Raw genomic sequence first — 17,934 nt, forward strand, 5'->3', positions numbered from 1 at the left:
ATTTGTGTATGGACCTAAGCTTCCAACAGAATATCCTGAAGTGCATTTTTCCAAGTAGGACAACAACAACAAAAAAATACTGCAGAACCCACATGTGATTGTTGAAGAAAATCCATACACGTTTACTGAATTAGAAAATTATGGTGCTCCAATTAATTTTCTGCAACATTGGCATGAAGGATGAAAATATCTTCCCCTATGGTTTGGAACATGTACATAAGAAATTATTTTGTCCTTTTTTATTTTATATTTTATTTTCTAAGGCAAAGGTAACAGTAAATCATGCAAAGACCAAAATAACTTGGGTCACCTTTAATCCTTAATGAAATCTAAACTATCCACAAAGGCTATGTATCAGCAGTTTGTAAAATAATTACCAACACATTCGGTCTGATATAGTAATAATTTCTTTTTATTTGGTACCATTCTTAACAGTGTGTAGAAACATACAGTACATGTGAAACTGCTTTCTCCCTTATACAGTCTGTCTCTCCTGCCTTCCACTGCACTTAAGTCACCCATCTCAATCTGGAAACACTAATCCACTTTGAAATTGTTGAACCACTGAACGTAAAGTGTAGCATTACTTCCTTACAACACCTATTTCTTGGGTCCAAAAGTTAATGCTGCTGGGGCACTTTAGAATCTAAAAAATATCAGAGCTTTGAGTGAAAAACCAAAAATACGTTGGCCATGGAAAACAGTGTCCTGAACAATCTCAGGCAGAGGGCAGGAGAAGAAGCAGAAGCAGCTTATTTTTTTATTCAATATGATTGCAGAAATAAACTTTAAAATGCCTGGAAAAGCAATATCTCGTGTTTACACTGGGGCAGGTGAGTCTCAGTAGGAATCCTGATGTTCAAAAAGCATGAGTGTTTGGCAAAGCTCAACATCACTACAACTTGCAGAACATAGGCAAATTTTAGGGAAAAAAATGCATAATTTATATAGTCATGGAACTCAGCATCTATTGATACAAAATGTATATACTCAGACCACACTGAGTCATCAGTGTTGAAATTATAAAATGGAACAAAACTGCATTTATAATTAGTTATTCTGGAGCAAAGTCTTTGAGAGTTGACAGAAAACAGTACCTTATTTAAAGGTCATTAACTCTTAGGTCATTAAGGAGCACCTTCTGGAGATCCTGCCGCAGCTCTGCTTAAAAGCAACAATTCTTGATTTTTTTACATTGCAACAAATTGGTGCTAAAGTTAAGACAAGCTCTCTTCTTTCTAACAGTCTGGTTTTTTTTAATCCAGTCAATCATGTCCAATTCTCGGAGACTGCCTGGACAAGTCCCTGCAGTTTTCTTGGCAAGATTTTCAGAAGCGGTTTGCCCTTGTCTCCTTCCTAGGGCTGAGAGAACGTGACAGGCCCAAGGTCACCCAGCTGGCTTTGTGCCTGAGGCGGGACTAGAACTCACGGTCTCCTGGTTTCCAGCTTGATGCCTTAACCACTACACCAAACTGGCTCTTATTAATAGTTTAGGATGCTAAAAGAATACATCTACAAACAGGCCCTTTGGAGATGTATTTTTATTGCATTTTATTTGTTCTTTCATTCAAAGGATCTTATCAGAGTTCTGTCTGACTATACAGTTACGTAAACTACTCAGAGCCACTGAAACAGAATAGAATATACATTAGCTGAATAAACCACCTAAACCATTGATGGTTTGGGACATCATGACTCCACCTTGTTCTCCCTCAAGAGAGAAGTTCTTGCTGAATCTTCATAAACTCTCTTCATAAACGGAAGGAGCCCTTCCATTCACAGAATGGCCAATTTACATGCAACTCTCTATTTATGATCAGAATTCTAATAATTTCTTTCAGGGTCTCACTGGCCTCTCAGCTGGAGCAAGGGTGGGTTCCCTGAAGCCTCTGAACTTTTCACACATTCTTAAATATAGTTCTCTCTGTATTTTGCCTTGCAAAGAAGTATCAGTTTCTCTGCAGTTTTCCATAATCGGCTTTCTCCAACAGACCTGCCTGGATAAAAGGGTTGGGGGAAAAGAACCAGTTAATGGTTACCTGTGGGTGGATTTGTTCCTGCCCAGGACTCACCTACCTCATGGAACGGTCAGAGAGCTCTAATGAGTCATATAATGAGATTTACCTTTTACAGTTGTCACTGTACAAAAAAATAAAAACAGAAGAAACACTGTTGAGGAAATTAAGGTCATTAAAATGTGTGTGTGTGGGGGGGGTGTCCACTGCCTTTTAATGTTGAAATATTATGAGAAATGGCTATTTGCATATGCATCAAAAGGAATTTGTTTATTATTAGAGGAGAAACATCCTGTGATAAAGATACACCCATTGCATGTAGAAGGAAAACGTCCAGTATATACATACAGATCTATTGTCTTCTGTAATTTAATCAACACCCTTTTTTTTACATAAAGATTCCAAATTTCCCTTGGGATTTTATTAGGGATTGTCCAGAAGAAATTATCATCAGGCAAATTGTGTGAGGATGGCAAGTCTGTCGTTACTGACTTTCCTGTAAAACATTGGGAAATGCTGAAAGAGTCCTACACCAACTTTCTCGAACCAGGCACCCTATGGAGCACCACTACCATAATCCATAGTAAGAATGGGGGTAATGGGAGTTTTAGAAAAAAATACATTTGAACAACACAAGGTAGGAAAAGAGTGTCCTAAAGCATGCTGCTTATTTTGGATGGGGTGGCACATAAATCCAACTGACCAATTTGGCATGTCCAAATAGGCCCCAAACTTTCTGCAACATGCAGTAAGCCAAGGTTTCTTCAAACAGTGTGAAAGCCACTGATCTGCATCTTCGACATGGGAGGAATTGTTCTTTCCCTGCCATAGTGACACCACCACACAGACAGACATTTGCCATTTAAGCTGACTGCTTTAGATCCAATAGAAGGGCATCATCTTCCTTTGTTTCTGGCTTGAGCAGGTTCTTTTCAGGAGGAATCATTACCTTCTCATCTGCCTGAGGAAGGCTTTTTGATCCACCCCCTTTGTCCTTCTTCACTTTGGTTATCACTTCACTATAGGAAATTTCTTCAGTGGTTGGTTCAGCATCCCTACTTTCTATTGCTGTATCAGTGCCAGACTCTTGGATTCCTTGTTGACCTTCAGCCCCTGGTTGCTCTTTAGTTTTCTTACGCTTCTTCAAAGTCTCCTTAATTGGTGCTACATTGGAAATATTTTTCTTGAACCGTATCCCAGTTTGCCTCAACCTCTCTCCTGATTGCCTTATTCGTTCCCTTCTCTCGGGTGTTACTATTCGAGTACGAAGCCTGTCCACCTTCTTGCCAAAATTTTGCCTTGTTTTCTGAAGATTCTCTCTTGAAAATGCCTTTTTGATGTTGTTGATGCGCCTCATGCCTGATTTCTTAAAACGGGCTGCTCGGCTTTCTTCTATGTAATACTCCTCATCAGACGAAAGATCATCGGGTGGGCAGAAGGCATCTTCTGTGCTTCCTCCTTGTGTCTGGTCTTTGACAACTGTCAGAGAAGATGGACACTGAATGTCTTCCTACAAGTAAGAGCACAATGTTATTTCTCTACCATACTTCTCAAAAATGGCTCAAAGTGAAGTTAGAAAGTTCCAGATGCTTGCTCCCTCAATAATTCTATTTCATGCTCTAAATATTTCATAACATTCATAAAGATTCAATAGCATAAGGGCCTGGCATTATTGTTGCTCTGTCCCCTGCATGCCATCTTTTATTTTTCCAAACAACATTGTAATTGTTCATATGTTCTTGGGGTTAGTGCAGACCACCCCATTAATAAGAAATTAACCACAGAATCACGTTTTTCTTAACACCTCATTGCTCCTTCCCCTTTAACAATGTCAATTATTGTTTGATAACCAAGATTTGAAATCAGTTTTAAATCCTGGTCGAGAATAAACCCTAATGAGTCCTTGTAACACCTGGTTGTAGTAATGAGTGTCAATCACAAAAAGAAACACACCCCACCCTATGGGGAATGAACTTTCACCAGTGCATTCCTGATTAATTAAAAAAAGTTAAGTGATCAATTGCTATTTTGTCTATTGCAGCCTTTGTTGTTTTTAGTGCAGCTACCCTGGAAAACTGAAGAGTTGGGCTACAGAATCAAGATCAAGAATAAAACACACAGGTAGATAAAGTATGGGCAAGTAATCACAACCAAGACCAAGAGAGGCACCTAATGGGGATTGTGCCCATGGAGAAAAATAGAGCAGCAAGGCTTGGAAGACTACAGGTGACATTCCAGCAGTGGCCAGATCACCAAAAGGCTGCAGATTTACTTGTAAAATAGCAGTATGGCCTGCAAATTTTCTGTTTGATCTCCCTATCTAAAAGGAAGAGAACCATCTTTCCCAACTAAGAGTGTTATACAGTTCCAAATTTGGAATAATGACTTGCTAATGTGACAGTTGAAAGGCCTGGAGGAATCTATTTTTAATGTATTCATAAAATGTATATACTGCTTCAATCAAAAAAGATTCTAAGCAGTGTACACAAGGAACAGTTATAATACCAGTGCAGCATAAACAACAAGTAAACATTATAGGTATAAAAATTAACATAACTTGGCAACAACTTCTAAATATCATACTAGGAACAACCAGCCTCTCAAGGCCTTCCAAAACAGCCAGATCTATACACGCATAGAATCATAGGTTGGAAAGGACCTTGGGGGTCTTCTAGTCCAGCCTCCTACCCAGTGCAGGAATCCTCATATCATCCCAGGCAAATGGCTGTCCAATCTTTTCTTGAGATCTTCCACTTATGGAGCATCTACAACTTCAGGAGGCAGGCTGTTCCATTGATTAATGGTTCTCACAGTCAGGAAATTCCTCCTTATTTCAAGTTTGGATCTCTCACTGTAAAGCTTCCACCCACTGGTTCTTGTCTTACCCTCAGGTGCTATGGAAAGTAAATCCAGAGTCTCTTCCCAGTGACATCCCTTTGCGTATTGAAAGACTGCTATCATGTCTCCCCTTAGCTTTCTCTTCTTTAGGCTAAATGTATCAAATCTCTCTAATCAGCAAGCCCTTTACCATTCTTGTTTCTCTTTCCTGCACTCTTTCCAGTTCCTCAGCATCTTTTTTATATTGTGGTGACCAGAATTGGACACAGTATTCCAGGTGTGATCTGACCAGTGTAGCATAGAATGGTATTATCACTTCCCAAGATCCTGACACTATACTTCAACTGATTTTGGCAGCTGTGGCACATTGCTGGCTCATTCTTAATCTGTGTTCTACTGAGACACCCAGATACTTCTCAGAAGTATTGCTGCTAAGCCAGGTACTGCCTATCTTATACCCACGCATGTGGTTTTTCCTGCCTAAGTTTAGAACCTTACACTTCTCAGCATTCTCATGCATAAGACTCTGAGATTTGGAGACTTCCTTGCTTTAGGGAGGGGGGCTCCCACAGAGAATGCTTGCTTCTATGAGTACTCCCATCACACCTACAGTGGAGTTAGCATTTGCTCAGATTGGGCAGGCAGATTCTATTTGAGAAAGGCAGTAACCTGAATTACAGTAATCCAGTTGGCAAGGCTGCCACTGATGTACCAGCTGAAGCTGGGCAGGGCCCTTGTGACCATGGCTTCCAATTGCTCTTCTAGCAGGAGTTTGAGTCCATGATGAACCCAAGTTATCAGTCTGAACTCTGTTTGGAACCACAAGTCTGTTGAGAGGCGAAGTGGTACTATTCCAGAATCATCAGGCCTCTGGACTGTAGAGAGTAAGGAAAATGACCTTGATGGAGATATGCAAGCTCCATTGCCAAGGTTACAAGGAGTATAATATAGTTTAGGTCCAGGACATCCAAATAACATTGGGAAGTGGTTCAGGCAGATATTGCCCTAATTCACTGAACTACAAGGAGGAGGAGGAAGTACAACACAATCAGACTTGCAAGATTTGTTATTACATCCAGTCTCAATAAAGGTAGTTTTAGCCTTCCTGTGGAGTTGATTTCTTGGACTGGGCTACCTAGTGGGACTAACAGAACCAAGAGCCACCCCATCTTGCTCAGGGTGCATCTGATCCTCTTTCTCCCCATCCATACCCTGCCATCTTCCAGCCAGCAGTTTAGAACTTCTGCTGCATACTCCATTCCACCTGCAGTGGAGATACCTAATTGAGTAACATCAGCATATTGATACCTCACCTCCAACTGGCAGTTTACCTCCCTCAGTGGCATCATGCAGATTTTTAACAGGACAGGGGAAAATACTGTGGCATCCTCTACTGGAGTGCTCTAAGACCTGGCTTCTCCCCACCCACCCTGGTTACAACTGCTCACTCAAGGAACAGAAACACCACAGTATGGTGTCTCAGGCAGTCCAGAAAGTTACTGTGGTCAACAGTCAAAAGTCATATAGAGATCTAGTAAAACAAGGATTGTCATGCTCCTCCTACCCAAGTCCTTCCACAGGTAGCCAATGTGGTTTGGGCCTCATAACCTAGTCTGAAACCTGACCGCCACAAGTCCCAATAACCTTCCCCAAAAGAGGTTAGGGATAGATCCAATACCATTCAAAGTAGGCCTCTTTCAAGGCTGCTGGTATCTGCCCCTGCTAAGAGGCATTGACTACAGCCTGGATGCAAGGATCTCCTGCAGATTAATCACCACCCTCTTATTTGTACTTATTTGTGCATCTGAAAATGACTGAACCTTGGTCCTTCTAACTGTACATCACACATCCCTAGTATTCTATAGAAGATATTGTTTTCTCTAATAGCACATACAACATGGAAATGGAAGTTCAGGAAAGGTCAGCAAATAATTCAGTTCTGAGAGATTATTATTTTCCAAAATTCCATCCAAAATTTTGAGGAAAAAGTGTAATTTACTTAGTTTTACTTCAGCAGACTCCGTTTTTCCAGGGAAAAGATAACTATGCGGATTCTTGAACTATTAAGTGATAGACAAGTAAGCCAGAATTCATTTGTTTTTGATACAAATATAAAGTACATGATAAAATGGAGTAATGTGATAATTTTTCTCTTTTTCAAAATTAAAAGAAAAAAGGACAGACCCAAACAATACAGCAGCCTGAAAAGGAGATGGAGTTCCTTAACTATTGTGTTACTGATTTTAAGTTTGAAGTTGGCTTTCTTGAAGCAAACTGATGTTAAGATTAACCAGTTTTGAAATTTAGATAACAAACTAAACTTCTGATGAGATGGGTGGCTATACAAATCTCAACATGGTTTTGATGGACATCAATCCACCTTTCACAAAATCTCACAGAATGGCTGCTTTCAGCTGAGCAAATCACACAGGAACTTAATTCATATGTATGCAGCCACTTTGTTCCTTTCTTTCCACAAAAAAAATATGCTTGGAAGCCACAGTCAATTTCCCATTATCTCTGAAGAGGAAATTATGGCAATGTCTCCCAAATAAGGCAGAATATAAAACCATTGCTTAATATTGGCTTTCAAATCATGATTCATTTGGAGGTCATTAACCATAGCTCAGCTAATAGCTAACTGCTGTTTCCTCCAATGTTACTAAGCAAATCCCTTCAAGCCTGTCAAAATCACAACAAAGCAAACTGCAGTCTGAAGTCTCTTGCACATGATACAAAAATATAAATAATATTGAAGTCAATGTGACATTGGATAGTCTCCCCAATGAAGTATGAACCAATTGCCCAACTAAATCTCTTGGAAGAAGGAGAGAATAGTCAGTCAGTTAATTGGAAACTAGTGAGGATGTTTGCTGGTTTCCACAACACCCTGTATCCAATGATGATCAATCACTTTTGGGGAAGATTTATTTTTTTATTTATTTTCTATCCCACCTTTATTATTTTTATAAATAACTCAAGGCAGTGAACATACCTAATTGTCCTTCCTCCTCCTCTTTTCCCCACAACAACAACCCTGTGAGGTGAGCTGGGCTGAGAGAGAGTGACTGGCCTAAGGTCACCCAGCAGGCTTTCATGCCTAAGGCGGGACTAGAACTCACCATCTCCTGGTTTCTAGCCTGTTGCCTTAGCCACTAGACCAAACTGGCTGGTCTAGTGAAAGATGCTTTCATTGTATTGCTACAGCAGTGCTAATCAACTCCCTTTCTACCATTGTTCTGTCCTTTGGTCCAATTTTGTTCCTTGTTGAACTGGGGCATTCACTATGCATCACGGAAAATGCAAGCATTCTGCTAAGCCATAGCTAGGTCCAAGGACCATTCAGCCACTTAGCTATTCAAACACTATCTAGTAATGATTAATTTTGCTTCCTGAATATTGGATCTTGCTCTGTGCACAACAGATATAACTAGGGATCTGACATTTCTAAATTTCAGATACACTGGCATAATTCAGAGAATGAATATGAATATATATTCATATTCTGAGGAATATATTCTGAGGAAAATGCTGAGAGTGCCTTGGACTGCAAGAAGATCAAACCAGTCCATCCTCCAGGAAATCAAGCCAGACTGCTCACTTGAGGGAATGATATTAAAGGCAAAACTGAAATACTTTGGCCACATAATGGGAAGACAGGACACCCTGGAGAAGATGCTGATGCTGGGGAGAGTGGAGGGCAAAAGGAAGAGGGGCCGACCAAGGGCAAGGTGGATGGATGATATTCTAGAGGTGATGGACTCGTCCCTGGGGGAGCTGGGGGTGTTGACGACCGACAGGAAGCTCTGGCGTGGGCTGGTCCATGAAATCACGAAGAGTCAGAAGCGACTAAACGAATAAACAACAATACATATATATATACATAATTCACTGAGTCCCACTGTTACAGCATTAAAACCCTTATGTGTGTGAGACACATGAATATACCTAAGACTAGAATTTATTGTTAATTGATCATCTTGAAGTAATTTTTTTAACAGTGAGCACTACAATAAAAATAAAAGCAAATAATAATGTGGGATGATAACATTTTTTTCCATGCCCAAACATGAGAGCCAAAGTGTGATATCTTTTGTAAACTGACTCTAAACTTACTTATCTGGAAATAATAATTCTCATGATTTCAGTGCAACCATAGAAACAATGCAGCCCAAACTAACCACTATTAAATTCGATTGTTTTCAGAGGAAGAGTTTAAAACAAGTATCTATAACTCTTGCTTAGAAAGAAACTTGAGTTCAGTAGGGCTCAGCATCTCAGCAAATTTGGTATAGCACTGCAGCTGAAAAATATTTAGACTGGATTGTGCCCACTATTTGTTTCCAATGCAGCACATCACATATTCAGTGAATGTGATATGTGAACTTCCTTGAAGTATAAAAAAACCCCACACAAATAAAGGCATTTCATGTGGCAAAGCATTTTGATGAGCTAAACCCAAACAGCAATGATTTTTCCCCAGTACAACTGTTATTCTTTGAAAGGAATATAATGTTCCAGTGGCTAAAAGTTAAGAAAACATAATACCTGGTGACCTTAATGAGAATGAAGGAGTCTGAAAACCTGAAACAGGTTTTGGGAATTCTTAAAGACACTACTGCATTTGCAATTTCAATGCCCCTGCAACTAAGCACAATATTAATTATTTGGACACAGCATATGAAATCGGTGTTACATGCAAAAAATACCTTGATTAGTAGAGAACCATTCTTAATAACAAATTAATTTAGCACAAGAACTGTTCACTTCTTTCCCATGTAGACACTTTGAATTTTGCAAGTCAATTAATTTATTTGCCCACCTTATTTTGAGATACCCATTTAAGTGTCAGTATTTTTGTTTTTATTTTCTTTAGACAAAAAAAATATTTCTTGGAAAAAGGGGAGCTTGGAAATAAACTGTTGCATGGAAGGGCAATGGAGAGATAGCATTATATTAAGGGTGACTAGTTAGCAAAGAAAACATACATGAACTCTTACAGGAGAAAAATACCCACATAATTAATGGAAGCACTACACTGTGCAAAGAATTGCTGAGGCCGAGTTCTCTACTTAACCCTCTGAAAAAATAACAGGGACGACAGTCACGCCTGGAATACTCTGTCATGATGCCCAACTGCCTGCCTCAGATTGCCTTTCACAGATGCAACACATAGTCTTGCTGATCTACACTTAATCTTATGCTGGCTGGCTGAGAAACTTCCCGAACTAATAATAGACTGCCTGCCTTGCTACCAGTGGATTCAAACTCCAACACGTTCAGAAGCAAAAATCAATGCTGAAAAACCACAAGGCATTTTGAGACAGAGAACGCTTTTTAAACAACCATTCTTTGGATTGTTAAGCAACTAGAAAGTGTGAAGTTGCAATAGCAGGTAACAGTAGTTTTTTTTAAGTTTTACCTGGTAAATGACAACACGAAACTTGTTTTTCCTCAGCATTTCTTCCTGTTTGGTCTCCACCTTCTGCACATTAGCACTCTGCTTCTCTACTCGGGTTCTCACTTCTTTGACACGAGCACTAACTTTGCGAGTTTTCTCCAACAACTTGTTAACTGTGTATCCTGTGTTGCCATGTGACTGAGCCAGCTTTAGAATATCAATCTGAATTGTCTTGATGGCATCCTCCATTTCTCTGTGGCGCTGTTCAATCCGTTTTTGACTAGCCTGCACGCTGTCTACTATGGTGGCTACCTTATCCAGGACTCTGACAATGGTAAATGCAGCGTCTTGTTCTTCTTCATCATCTGTGACATTTGACTGGCGGTTCGGGTGGATTTTATCCATTTCCAAGGCTACTCGATGGTCCATACTGCCCGTCTTCGGATCGGTCTACAGGAGTTGAAATATAACAGCCGTTCAAACCTCAGTGGGACAATTCTGGCACTGATGCAAGAAGGTTGCTCGACAGCTGTCTTTAAGGGAATGTTCAAAAGCAGGGTCTGAAACTCCACCCCAAGAGTCTTGTCAAATATTTACACCCACAAAATAGCCACGCCTGATCGTTCAAGTGCCTTCTGCAACATGAACCCTCTAAAATTAGGAAGCAGCACTGGGAAAGGAACATGCACTGATAAAAGCACATTCCTATAACCTATAACTTATCTGAGTTAATCTAGGAACAGTTGAACAATATACCAAAGAACTAACCCACAGCCTATTAAAATTTATGTTGCTTCTATTTTAATTATTATTTTTTCTCTTGTGTAGGTGTGGGGAGGGCATCAATGCTTTCTAACAGACCTCTGGCAACTGAAACGACATTTGCCACTTCCCTTCAAAATACATAGGTTGTTCCTTCCAGTAATGAATAAACACACTTGGAACAGATTAAATAAGAAGAGAAAACATTGCATTGGCATTCCTTTCCAGTTGAAATATTCAAAGCCTTTTTATTGAACAAATTATTTATTCCTACATGCAGAATCGGAAAGCCTAAAACTACATGTTAAACAGCTGGAACACACCCTAGTTACATTTTAGCTCTGAATCTTCCAAACAATTACTAACATCCTATTAATATAATAAATACAACCAGCAGACTCTATTTGGAGACACATTCTTAGCTCTTGAAAGTATTCTTGACAAGAGCACAAAATCTTTTATATTATTTTTGTTTTTTTGCATTTTAATCACAAAGACTATACAATTGTGTTTGCTGATGTGAAAACAGGTATCTTCTTTAGAAAACTGTAGGAAGTATGAAAGTTGTTTAAACAGTGGCTAACACAGCTACATCCCAATCATGTATGTTGGTTATTAACATAATTCTTAACAAAAAAGCAATATACTTGTCTCTCCAGGACAAACGCGCTCTGCTCAGCTGAGCAGCCTTTCAAATAATGAACTGTATATTATAATTATTATTTTACAATTTAAAAATACAGTGTCAAATATTTATGAAGAAGATGGCACTGCAACCCAGGCCATATATCTTGGATTGGATCCAGGCTAACAATGCAGTCCTTTACATACTTACCTGGGAATAATTTCCATTAAACTGAATGGGGCTTACTTCTGAGTAGAGATGTATAGGATTGCACTCTAAGTTAGTTGTACAATTTGCTCTCATTGAAAACAATGGGAATTTAGTTTAATTCGTCCACTGATTCCGATGAGCACTAAGTACAGCTAACTTAGTCTGGATTCAGCCCATTCTAAATGTTACAACTACACACAAGAACACATCTCCACATTTCATGCGATTGGCAGTGTCTAAAAAAACCCATTACTAAGTTTTAAAAACATTTAGATATCTATGGTATTTAAACACAGTGTCTTCTAGTTCCTTGTAAGAAAAGTATGCTGTAAACATCTTTACCCTTAAGTCATGCCTTTTTTGCTAGGAAACATGATGGGCTCCATTTTCATTTGCTGAATAACCATTGGTGAAATGTCTCTCTTTTCAAAATTCTTACATTCCACGATTAAAGCACAAGTCTATCAATATAACCATGTGATACAAATACAAGAAATAAACTAATATCTTCCCCAAACCATGAAATGAGAAGTTACTAGAGCAGTCCATAGCTGTTAGCTGCTTCCTGGAATAAAACGAAACAGAGCTACACTAAAAATAATAACAATAATAATTAAAATGTCCAAAAATAAGGCCTCTGAAATAAATATTTCCATTGTTTTAAAAAAAGTTAATAAAATTGTACATCACATGGTCAATGTTGGTATAAAAAATCACGCTAAACCATTCTGGATGAAGTATCTGATGTAAAGTGGCCTAGATTTTGCTTCTGCCGCCGTCCTCTGTTGTTTTGGGGACATTTCCTGTTATCAAAAGCAAGTGGGAAAGAGAAATGATTCAGTAAATCAAATTATTTAAAAGGACTTCTTCATGATTACAGGGACTCCTGGCTTAGTGACCACAATTGGGACCAGCAACTCTGTCGCTAAGCAAAACATCATGTGACCATGACAGCGTCACTTCCCATTTGGTCATAAATCGAGTTACCACGGGTGGTTAAACGAGACATCACATGACTGCAACTTGAGATTTTAATGCCGGCTTCTCGATTGACTCTGCTTGTCAGAAGCCATTTGGGAAGAGCACAAATGTCAAACAAGTGACTCTGCAAGGAGTAGTCATAAAGTTACTTTTTCAGCACCATCGTTGCTAAACAGGGCAGTCATTAAGTGAGGTCTACCTGTATGTATGTATGTATTTATTTATTACATTTCTATGCTGCTCCAGTCAACAAGTTGATTACATACCTTGTTCATTAGTAAGTGTAAAAATACAATAACTGTAATAACAAACACCACAACAAAAAGCCACTGCAATAAGTTCAAGAAGTTTGGCACCAGGAAAATTATATAAGCTAAAAATATTTCCATATAGGGCAGCACCACCCAATTCTTCGGGCCCAAAAGGTTGCTGAAACAGCCACGTTTGGATAGCTTTACCATCAGAAGCACAGGGAACAATCTGATTTTTATTCCAGAGAAAGGGGTCAGCAACAATTAATGTTCCTGCACCAGCAGAAGCAAGGAAGTACTCTTTGGTATCATTGGAAATTCCAGCATCACTTAGAAATGTTGTATTTGTGGGGTCAAAAGGCCAATGTTGCTCAACGGCATTTGTGCATGCTGGCACAGGAAAATGTCATAGTATGTGTTCTTGGCACACGGCCTCATATTGGGACCCTCATGAAGCAGTGCAGGAAGAAAGTTTTGCAGCAGCTTCCATTATTAAAAAATAAATTTTAAAAAAGAACAGCTCCTCTCTGGCATCTCTTTAATAAGGGGCATGCAAACCACCTCCATATACTCACCCAGACACCCCTCCCCCTTATTTACTGCTCTAGATATCCCAAGATATTTTACTCCCCACCCCCAGGAAACCCCCAAGTTAAAATGCTTGAGTGTCAGAATAAACAGAAAGGATGGTACAATGTCAGTACTGAATGAATGAATCAATGAATGAACAAATAAATGCAATACTATAGCTAAGAATTCCATCCCTCCATTAGCCTCCTCCACTGATGTCACTATCATAGCCCTTATGCCTTTGACAGATGAAAACAATATTTTTAAGCATTAATTATTGGAAGGGGGGACAACTAGTATTTCTTCTGGGTACATACATTTAATATAAAACTTCTAAAAAGAATACATTTCAATGGAGAACTCGATGCAGTGATAGAACCTGAGGCCAGCTCCTAATATTTGGAATTTCCGTATTACATGCTTGTCCTGGCACAGTTTCCTGAATCCTATGATGCAAGAAACTAGTGAGGCTCCCCTTGCCTCATGCCTGGAATTATCTGTGGGAGCTGTAAAAAGGCATGCACAATGAGAACAAACAAGACATTCCAGGAAGAAAATTCAAAACTGAATCAAAAAGCCACTCTGAATCATGCTCAGCATACTTAACCATAATTAATGCTCACTAGCTTTGCCGGATATCCTCTTTCTCCCTCTCTCTTGATACCCTTGTTTGGCTAAAACGGTGTTCCAAGCAGTAACAGAGTACTGATGGTCAAGTGCCAGGATGAGAAGCCAAGACCCAAAGCTCATCATCAAAGCTTGCAATCCTATTTACATTTACTTGAGTTTAAGCTCCATATAACTCAGCGGGATTTACTTCTGAATTCGTATGCCTAGAATATAATCTGAACAAATCTATCTATACACTTTAGTACTTCTATTAGGGTTTATGGGCAAATAAATGCATTTACTGCATATAGCAAATCTGTTCCTTTAACTCATTTTCTGGAAAGCCTCATTGCTGAAGAGCTTGTAAAACTGTTTCACTTCAGCTTCAGTATATCAGCAGAATGAAAAATGAAACATAATTTTATTTTGCTTTACTGAACAACTTCAAAAAGCTTTTCCAAACTAATTTCTTTATTATTAGCCCACTCTGAGTTGTTGCTAGAACTCAGCCTACTCGTTATCAGCTATCAAAGAAGAGAAGCCAAGAGAATTCTCAAGTGATATGAAGCCCATTCCAGCTGTGCAGGATCTCTCATGCTCACTGGTTCTGGGTTAATTTCAGCAACTGGAGGTAGTCTGTACTGGGTAATTTATCCCTTATGTTGGCCATGATATGTCATCCAGCCAAGCAAGTGCTGACCTTCGAATAATATTTTGTTAATGCTGTGGGATAAAGCTTTGGGGATATAAAGCAGGAAACTATTTTGAGCACAGTTATTGTCCTGCAGGTTGACTGATGTATGAGATTGGTTTTTCTTGGTTTTGAAAAGCTATGCAAACCATACAAGGAAACAATAAAGACAGCATTATAAAATAGGTTAAGGTACATGTGTATGTGTGTGTGTGCGCCTTTGAGTCAGTGTTGACTCCTGACAACTGCCTGGACAAGTCCCTGCAGTTTTCTTGGCAAGATTTTGGAGGTAGTTTGCCCTTGCCTCCTTTCTAGGGCTGAAAGAGAATGACTGGCCCAAGGTCACCCAGCTGGCTTCGTGCCTAAGGCAGGACTAGAACTCCTAGTCCTGGTGCTTTAACCACTACACCAAACTGGCTCTCTAAGGTACATAAACCAAGTTTATAAATCCAATAAAACTGTCACTACTTTGTATGACAAAGGAGAGGCCTTCTCCTTCACTCCTGCATGCCATGCAAGTAAACTGACAAATGAGTAGGCATCTACAACTTCATATGTGAGTAGGCATTCTTGATAGCCCTGTACATTTTAATATTTTCCTGTTCAAAGCAGGATATTATATGGAGATCCAAGCACATAGTAAATGATACACACAGATGGAGAGGAGAGGTTCAAATTGTTCCTTCACCATGAGGAATTGGAATTAATCCTGTGAGTGTAAATAGGGCCACAGAGAATCTATCTTTGACATGGGCGTGGATGAGCAAGCAGCAATCCTGTAGAAGTATTTTAAGCCATAGCATGGATTAAAGGAACGAGAAGGGCTGGTATGTATATCATATTCCAGAGCCTGATTTCCCTTCTATTTCTCTGCTGTACTTATTCCACCCCTAGAAATAACTGAGATGAATGAAGCCAACATTCCTTCTTGGAAAACATTTTAGCAGAGTTTGAGATCAACTATATTGAAAGGGGGACAGGCAGATAGGACAGTGAATAGATAGGAAATGAGTTGATTCCATTACAATATTGATGGATTCAGACCTTAATGCCAACATACTATTGGAGATTCATGCATTATATAATTATGTCTCCACTGATTTGCATTCTATGCTTCAATTAAATCCCAATTTCTCCCTTTGGCTTCTTTCAATAGCCATGCAGCTAGTCCTAGTTTTGACAAATTGCTGGAGAATTTCTCTTTCCCCTTTCCTCTGTCCATAAATTGGGTAAATAATTTTGAAAGCCCCTTTGCTCTGAGCTCTAATTCAAACATCTTCCTACATGTAGAAGTTTGATTATAGGACTGTGGCATCTTGTGACATTTACATCAAGAAAACTTACCTAAATATTTTACCTTGATAATAATAGAACACATGTGTGCCTTTACTATATATAGACTCAGAATGTGTATAAGTGTGTTCACACATATACACCCACTTCCATGGAAAGAGAGTGAAAGAGAGAACAGACTTCAAGTAGCAAAAGCACTAATTATCTCAACAATTCATGAAGAGAATAGGTGGGAAGGTACAAATAGTGATCCTAACATAATAAAAACCAAGAACCCCCAAAAGGTACCCCTTGTTATTTTTTGCCTGTGAACTTACCGGGTTATACACATAACAATTGCAACTATAATGGCAATCTGGACAGCTCCAATTATTGCTGCAATAAGGACATGGGTGAGCTTTTGTCTACTTGGGACAACATAAAGTATGCTAAAGTCTGTTTTTTCACAATGTTGTCCTGTGTATCCAGATTCACACCTAAAAAAGAAGAGTAAAATTCCTAGAAGTAGGAGTATTGTCTTTTTAAAAATATATATTTTTATTATTAGAATAGTAAAATACAAACAAAAAAAGTCTACATTAGATAATGACAATAGACAACAGAATAAAACAAAGAGAAACTAGTATTAAGCCCAAATAAAAACATTATTGGAGAACTTCCTGTGACACTTTCCCCCTTCCCCTTTTTTCCCAACTGCTGATCGCAACTTAGGTATTTATACTTTACGCTGAACATTGAATATCATTGCTAATATCCATTTAAATCCATTTGTTGCAACTGTCAGCATATATTTTAGTAAGTGGTTTTCTGAGATTCTATCTAATAAAAATATTTGTGCTTTCAGTTCAAATAAAATAAATAAATAAAAAGATTAAAGCAGGAGGATTTTCAACATTCAGGTTATTTTGTAGATTGCACCATACAAGTGAGAAAGATTCAAAGCCATGAGCCTTTATACTCATAAAAAAAGCATAAGATAACCTCCTATCTATAGAAAGGTATAGATTGTACAGAGATTTATAAAATTTAAAATGTCTACAGAAGGCAAAGTAAGAGCATACTCAGGACTGATAAAGCGCAGAAGATTAGAAACAATGATTTTTAGGATGTACCTGTGACCACAATATTTATCTACTTATGCCAGACTACCTGGCAGACTTATTTCCTTCTCCCTTAATGTCTTTTTTTCATCCTAACAATTGTCCTCTAGATGGGTGTCTATGGGTGTCTGTGTGCATTTGCTCCGTTCTCGGTTTTCCAGGGAAGAAATTACCGTTAAATCAACATGACTATTTCTACTTCTCCAAGCCTGAAAAATGTTTATGCCTTGATAATTTAATTTGAACATTTTAGGCACAGGTTAATCCAAATACAGAATCACAGTTGCTTTTAAAACTCTTGCAGGCATAGTTACAACTTTAATTCATGCTGGTCAATAAAAAGAGCAATGACATTTACTTTAATATGAATACAACCGCCACAAGGATTTCCCTCTTCCTTTTCTTAAAAAAAAAGTGCAATCCATGCCTATGTACTAGAGAAATGAGCCAAAGCCTTCAACTGATATTTTTCTCCTCTCCAGAACATTTCAGCACCACCTTTTAGCATCTCTTTATGCCATTTAACAGTATCAACTGCAATGGTACTGAAGTTTCCCCAGCAAAGAGAATTCTTGAAAGGCATAGAGC

General features: G+C 38.7%; 2 protein-coding genes across 2 annotated transcripts in view; both read right to left on the minus strand.

Moving 5' to 3' along the window:
* Positions 1–1,919: 1,919 nt before the first annotated feature.
* Positions 1,920–10,908, minus strand: CAVIN4 (caveolae associated protein 4). The gene is made up of 2 exons (XM_063300197.1): positions 10,276–10,908; positions 1,920–3,525 (listed from the first exon to the last, which is right to left on the minus strand). The coding sequence occupies exons 1-2, from the start codon at positions 10,681–10,683 to the stop codon at positions 2,878–2,880; spliced, it is 1,056 nt and encodes a 351-aa protein (XP_063156267.1). The 5' UTR covers positions 10,684–10,908; the 3' UTR covers positions 1,920–2,877.
* Positions 10,909–11,237: 329 nt separating this feature from the next.
* The window catches only part of TMEFF1 (transmembrane protein with EGF like and two follistatin like domains 1), a 94,902-nt gene continuing 88,205 nt past the window's right edge, over positions 11,238–17,934 (minus strand). Inside the window, exons 9-10 of the mRNA XM_063298734.1 lie at positions 16,564–16,722; positions 11,238–12,654 (exon numbers count right to left, since the gene is read on the minus strand). Of these exons, the coding sequence (XP_063154804.1) occupies positions 12,570–12,654; positions 16,564–16,722 (244 nt within the window). The 3' untranslated portion in view covers positions 11,238–12,569. The remainder of the gene's footprint in view (positions 12,655–16,563; positions 16,723–17,934) is intronic.

This window comes from Candoia aspera, chromosome 3 (assembly GCF_035149785.1).
Source record: "Candoia aspera isolate rCanAsp1 chromosome 3, rCanAsp1.hap2, whole genome shotgun sequence".
NCBI classification, from domain to species: domain Eukaryota; kingdom Metazoa; phylum Chordata; class Lepidosauria; order Squamata; family Boidae; genus Candoia; species Candoia aspera.

Coding starts and splice junctions, on each gene's coding strand:
- CAVIN4 (XM_063300197.1), bottom strand. CDS start 10,683: ATGGACCATCGAGTAGCCTTGGAAATGGATAAAATCCACCCGAACCGC. Junction 3,526..10,275: donor TTCGTGTTGTCATTTACCAG/GTAAAACTTAAA, acceptor TCTTACTTGTAG/GAAGACATTCAGTGTCCATC.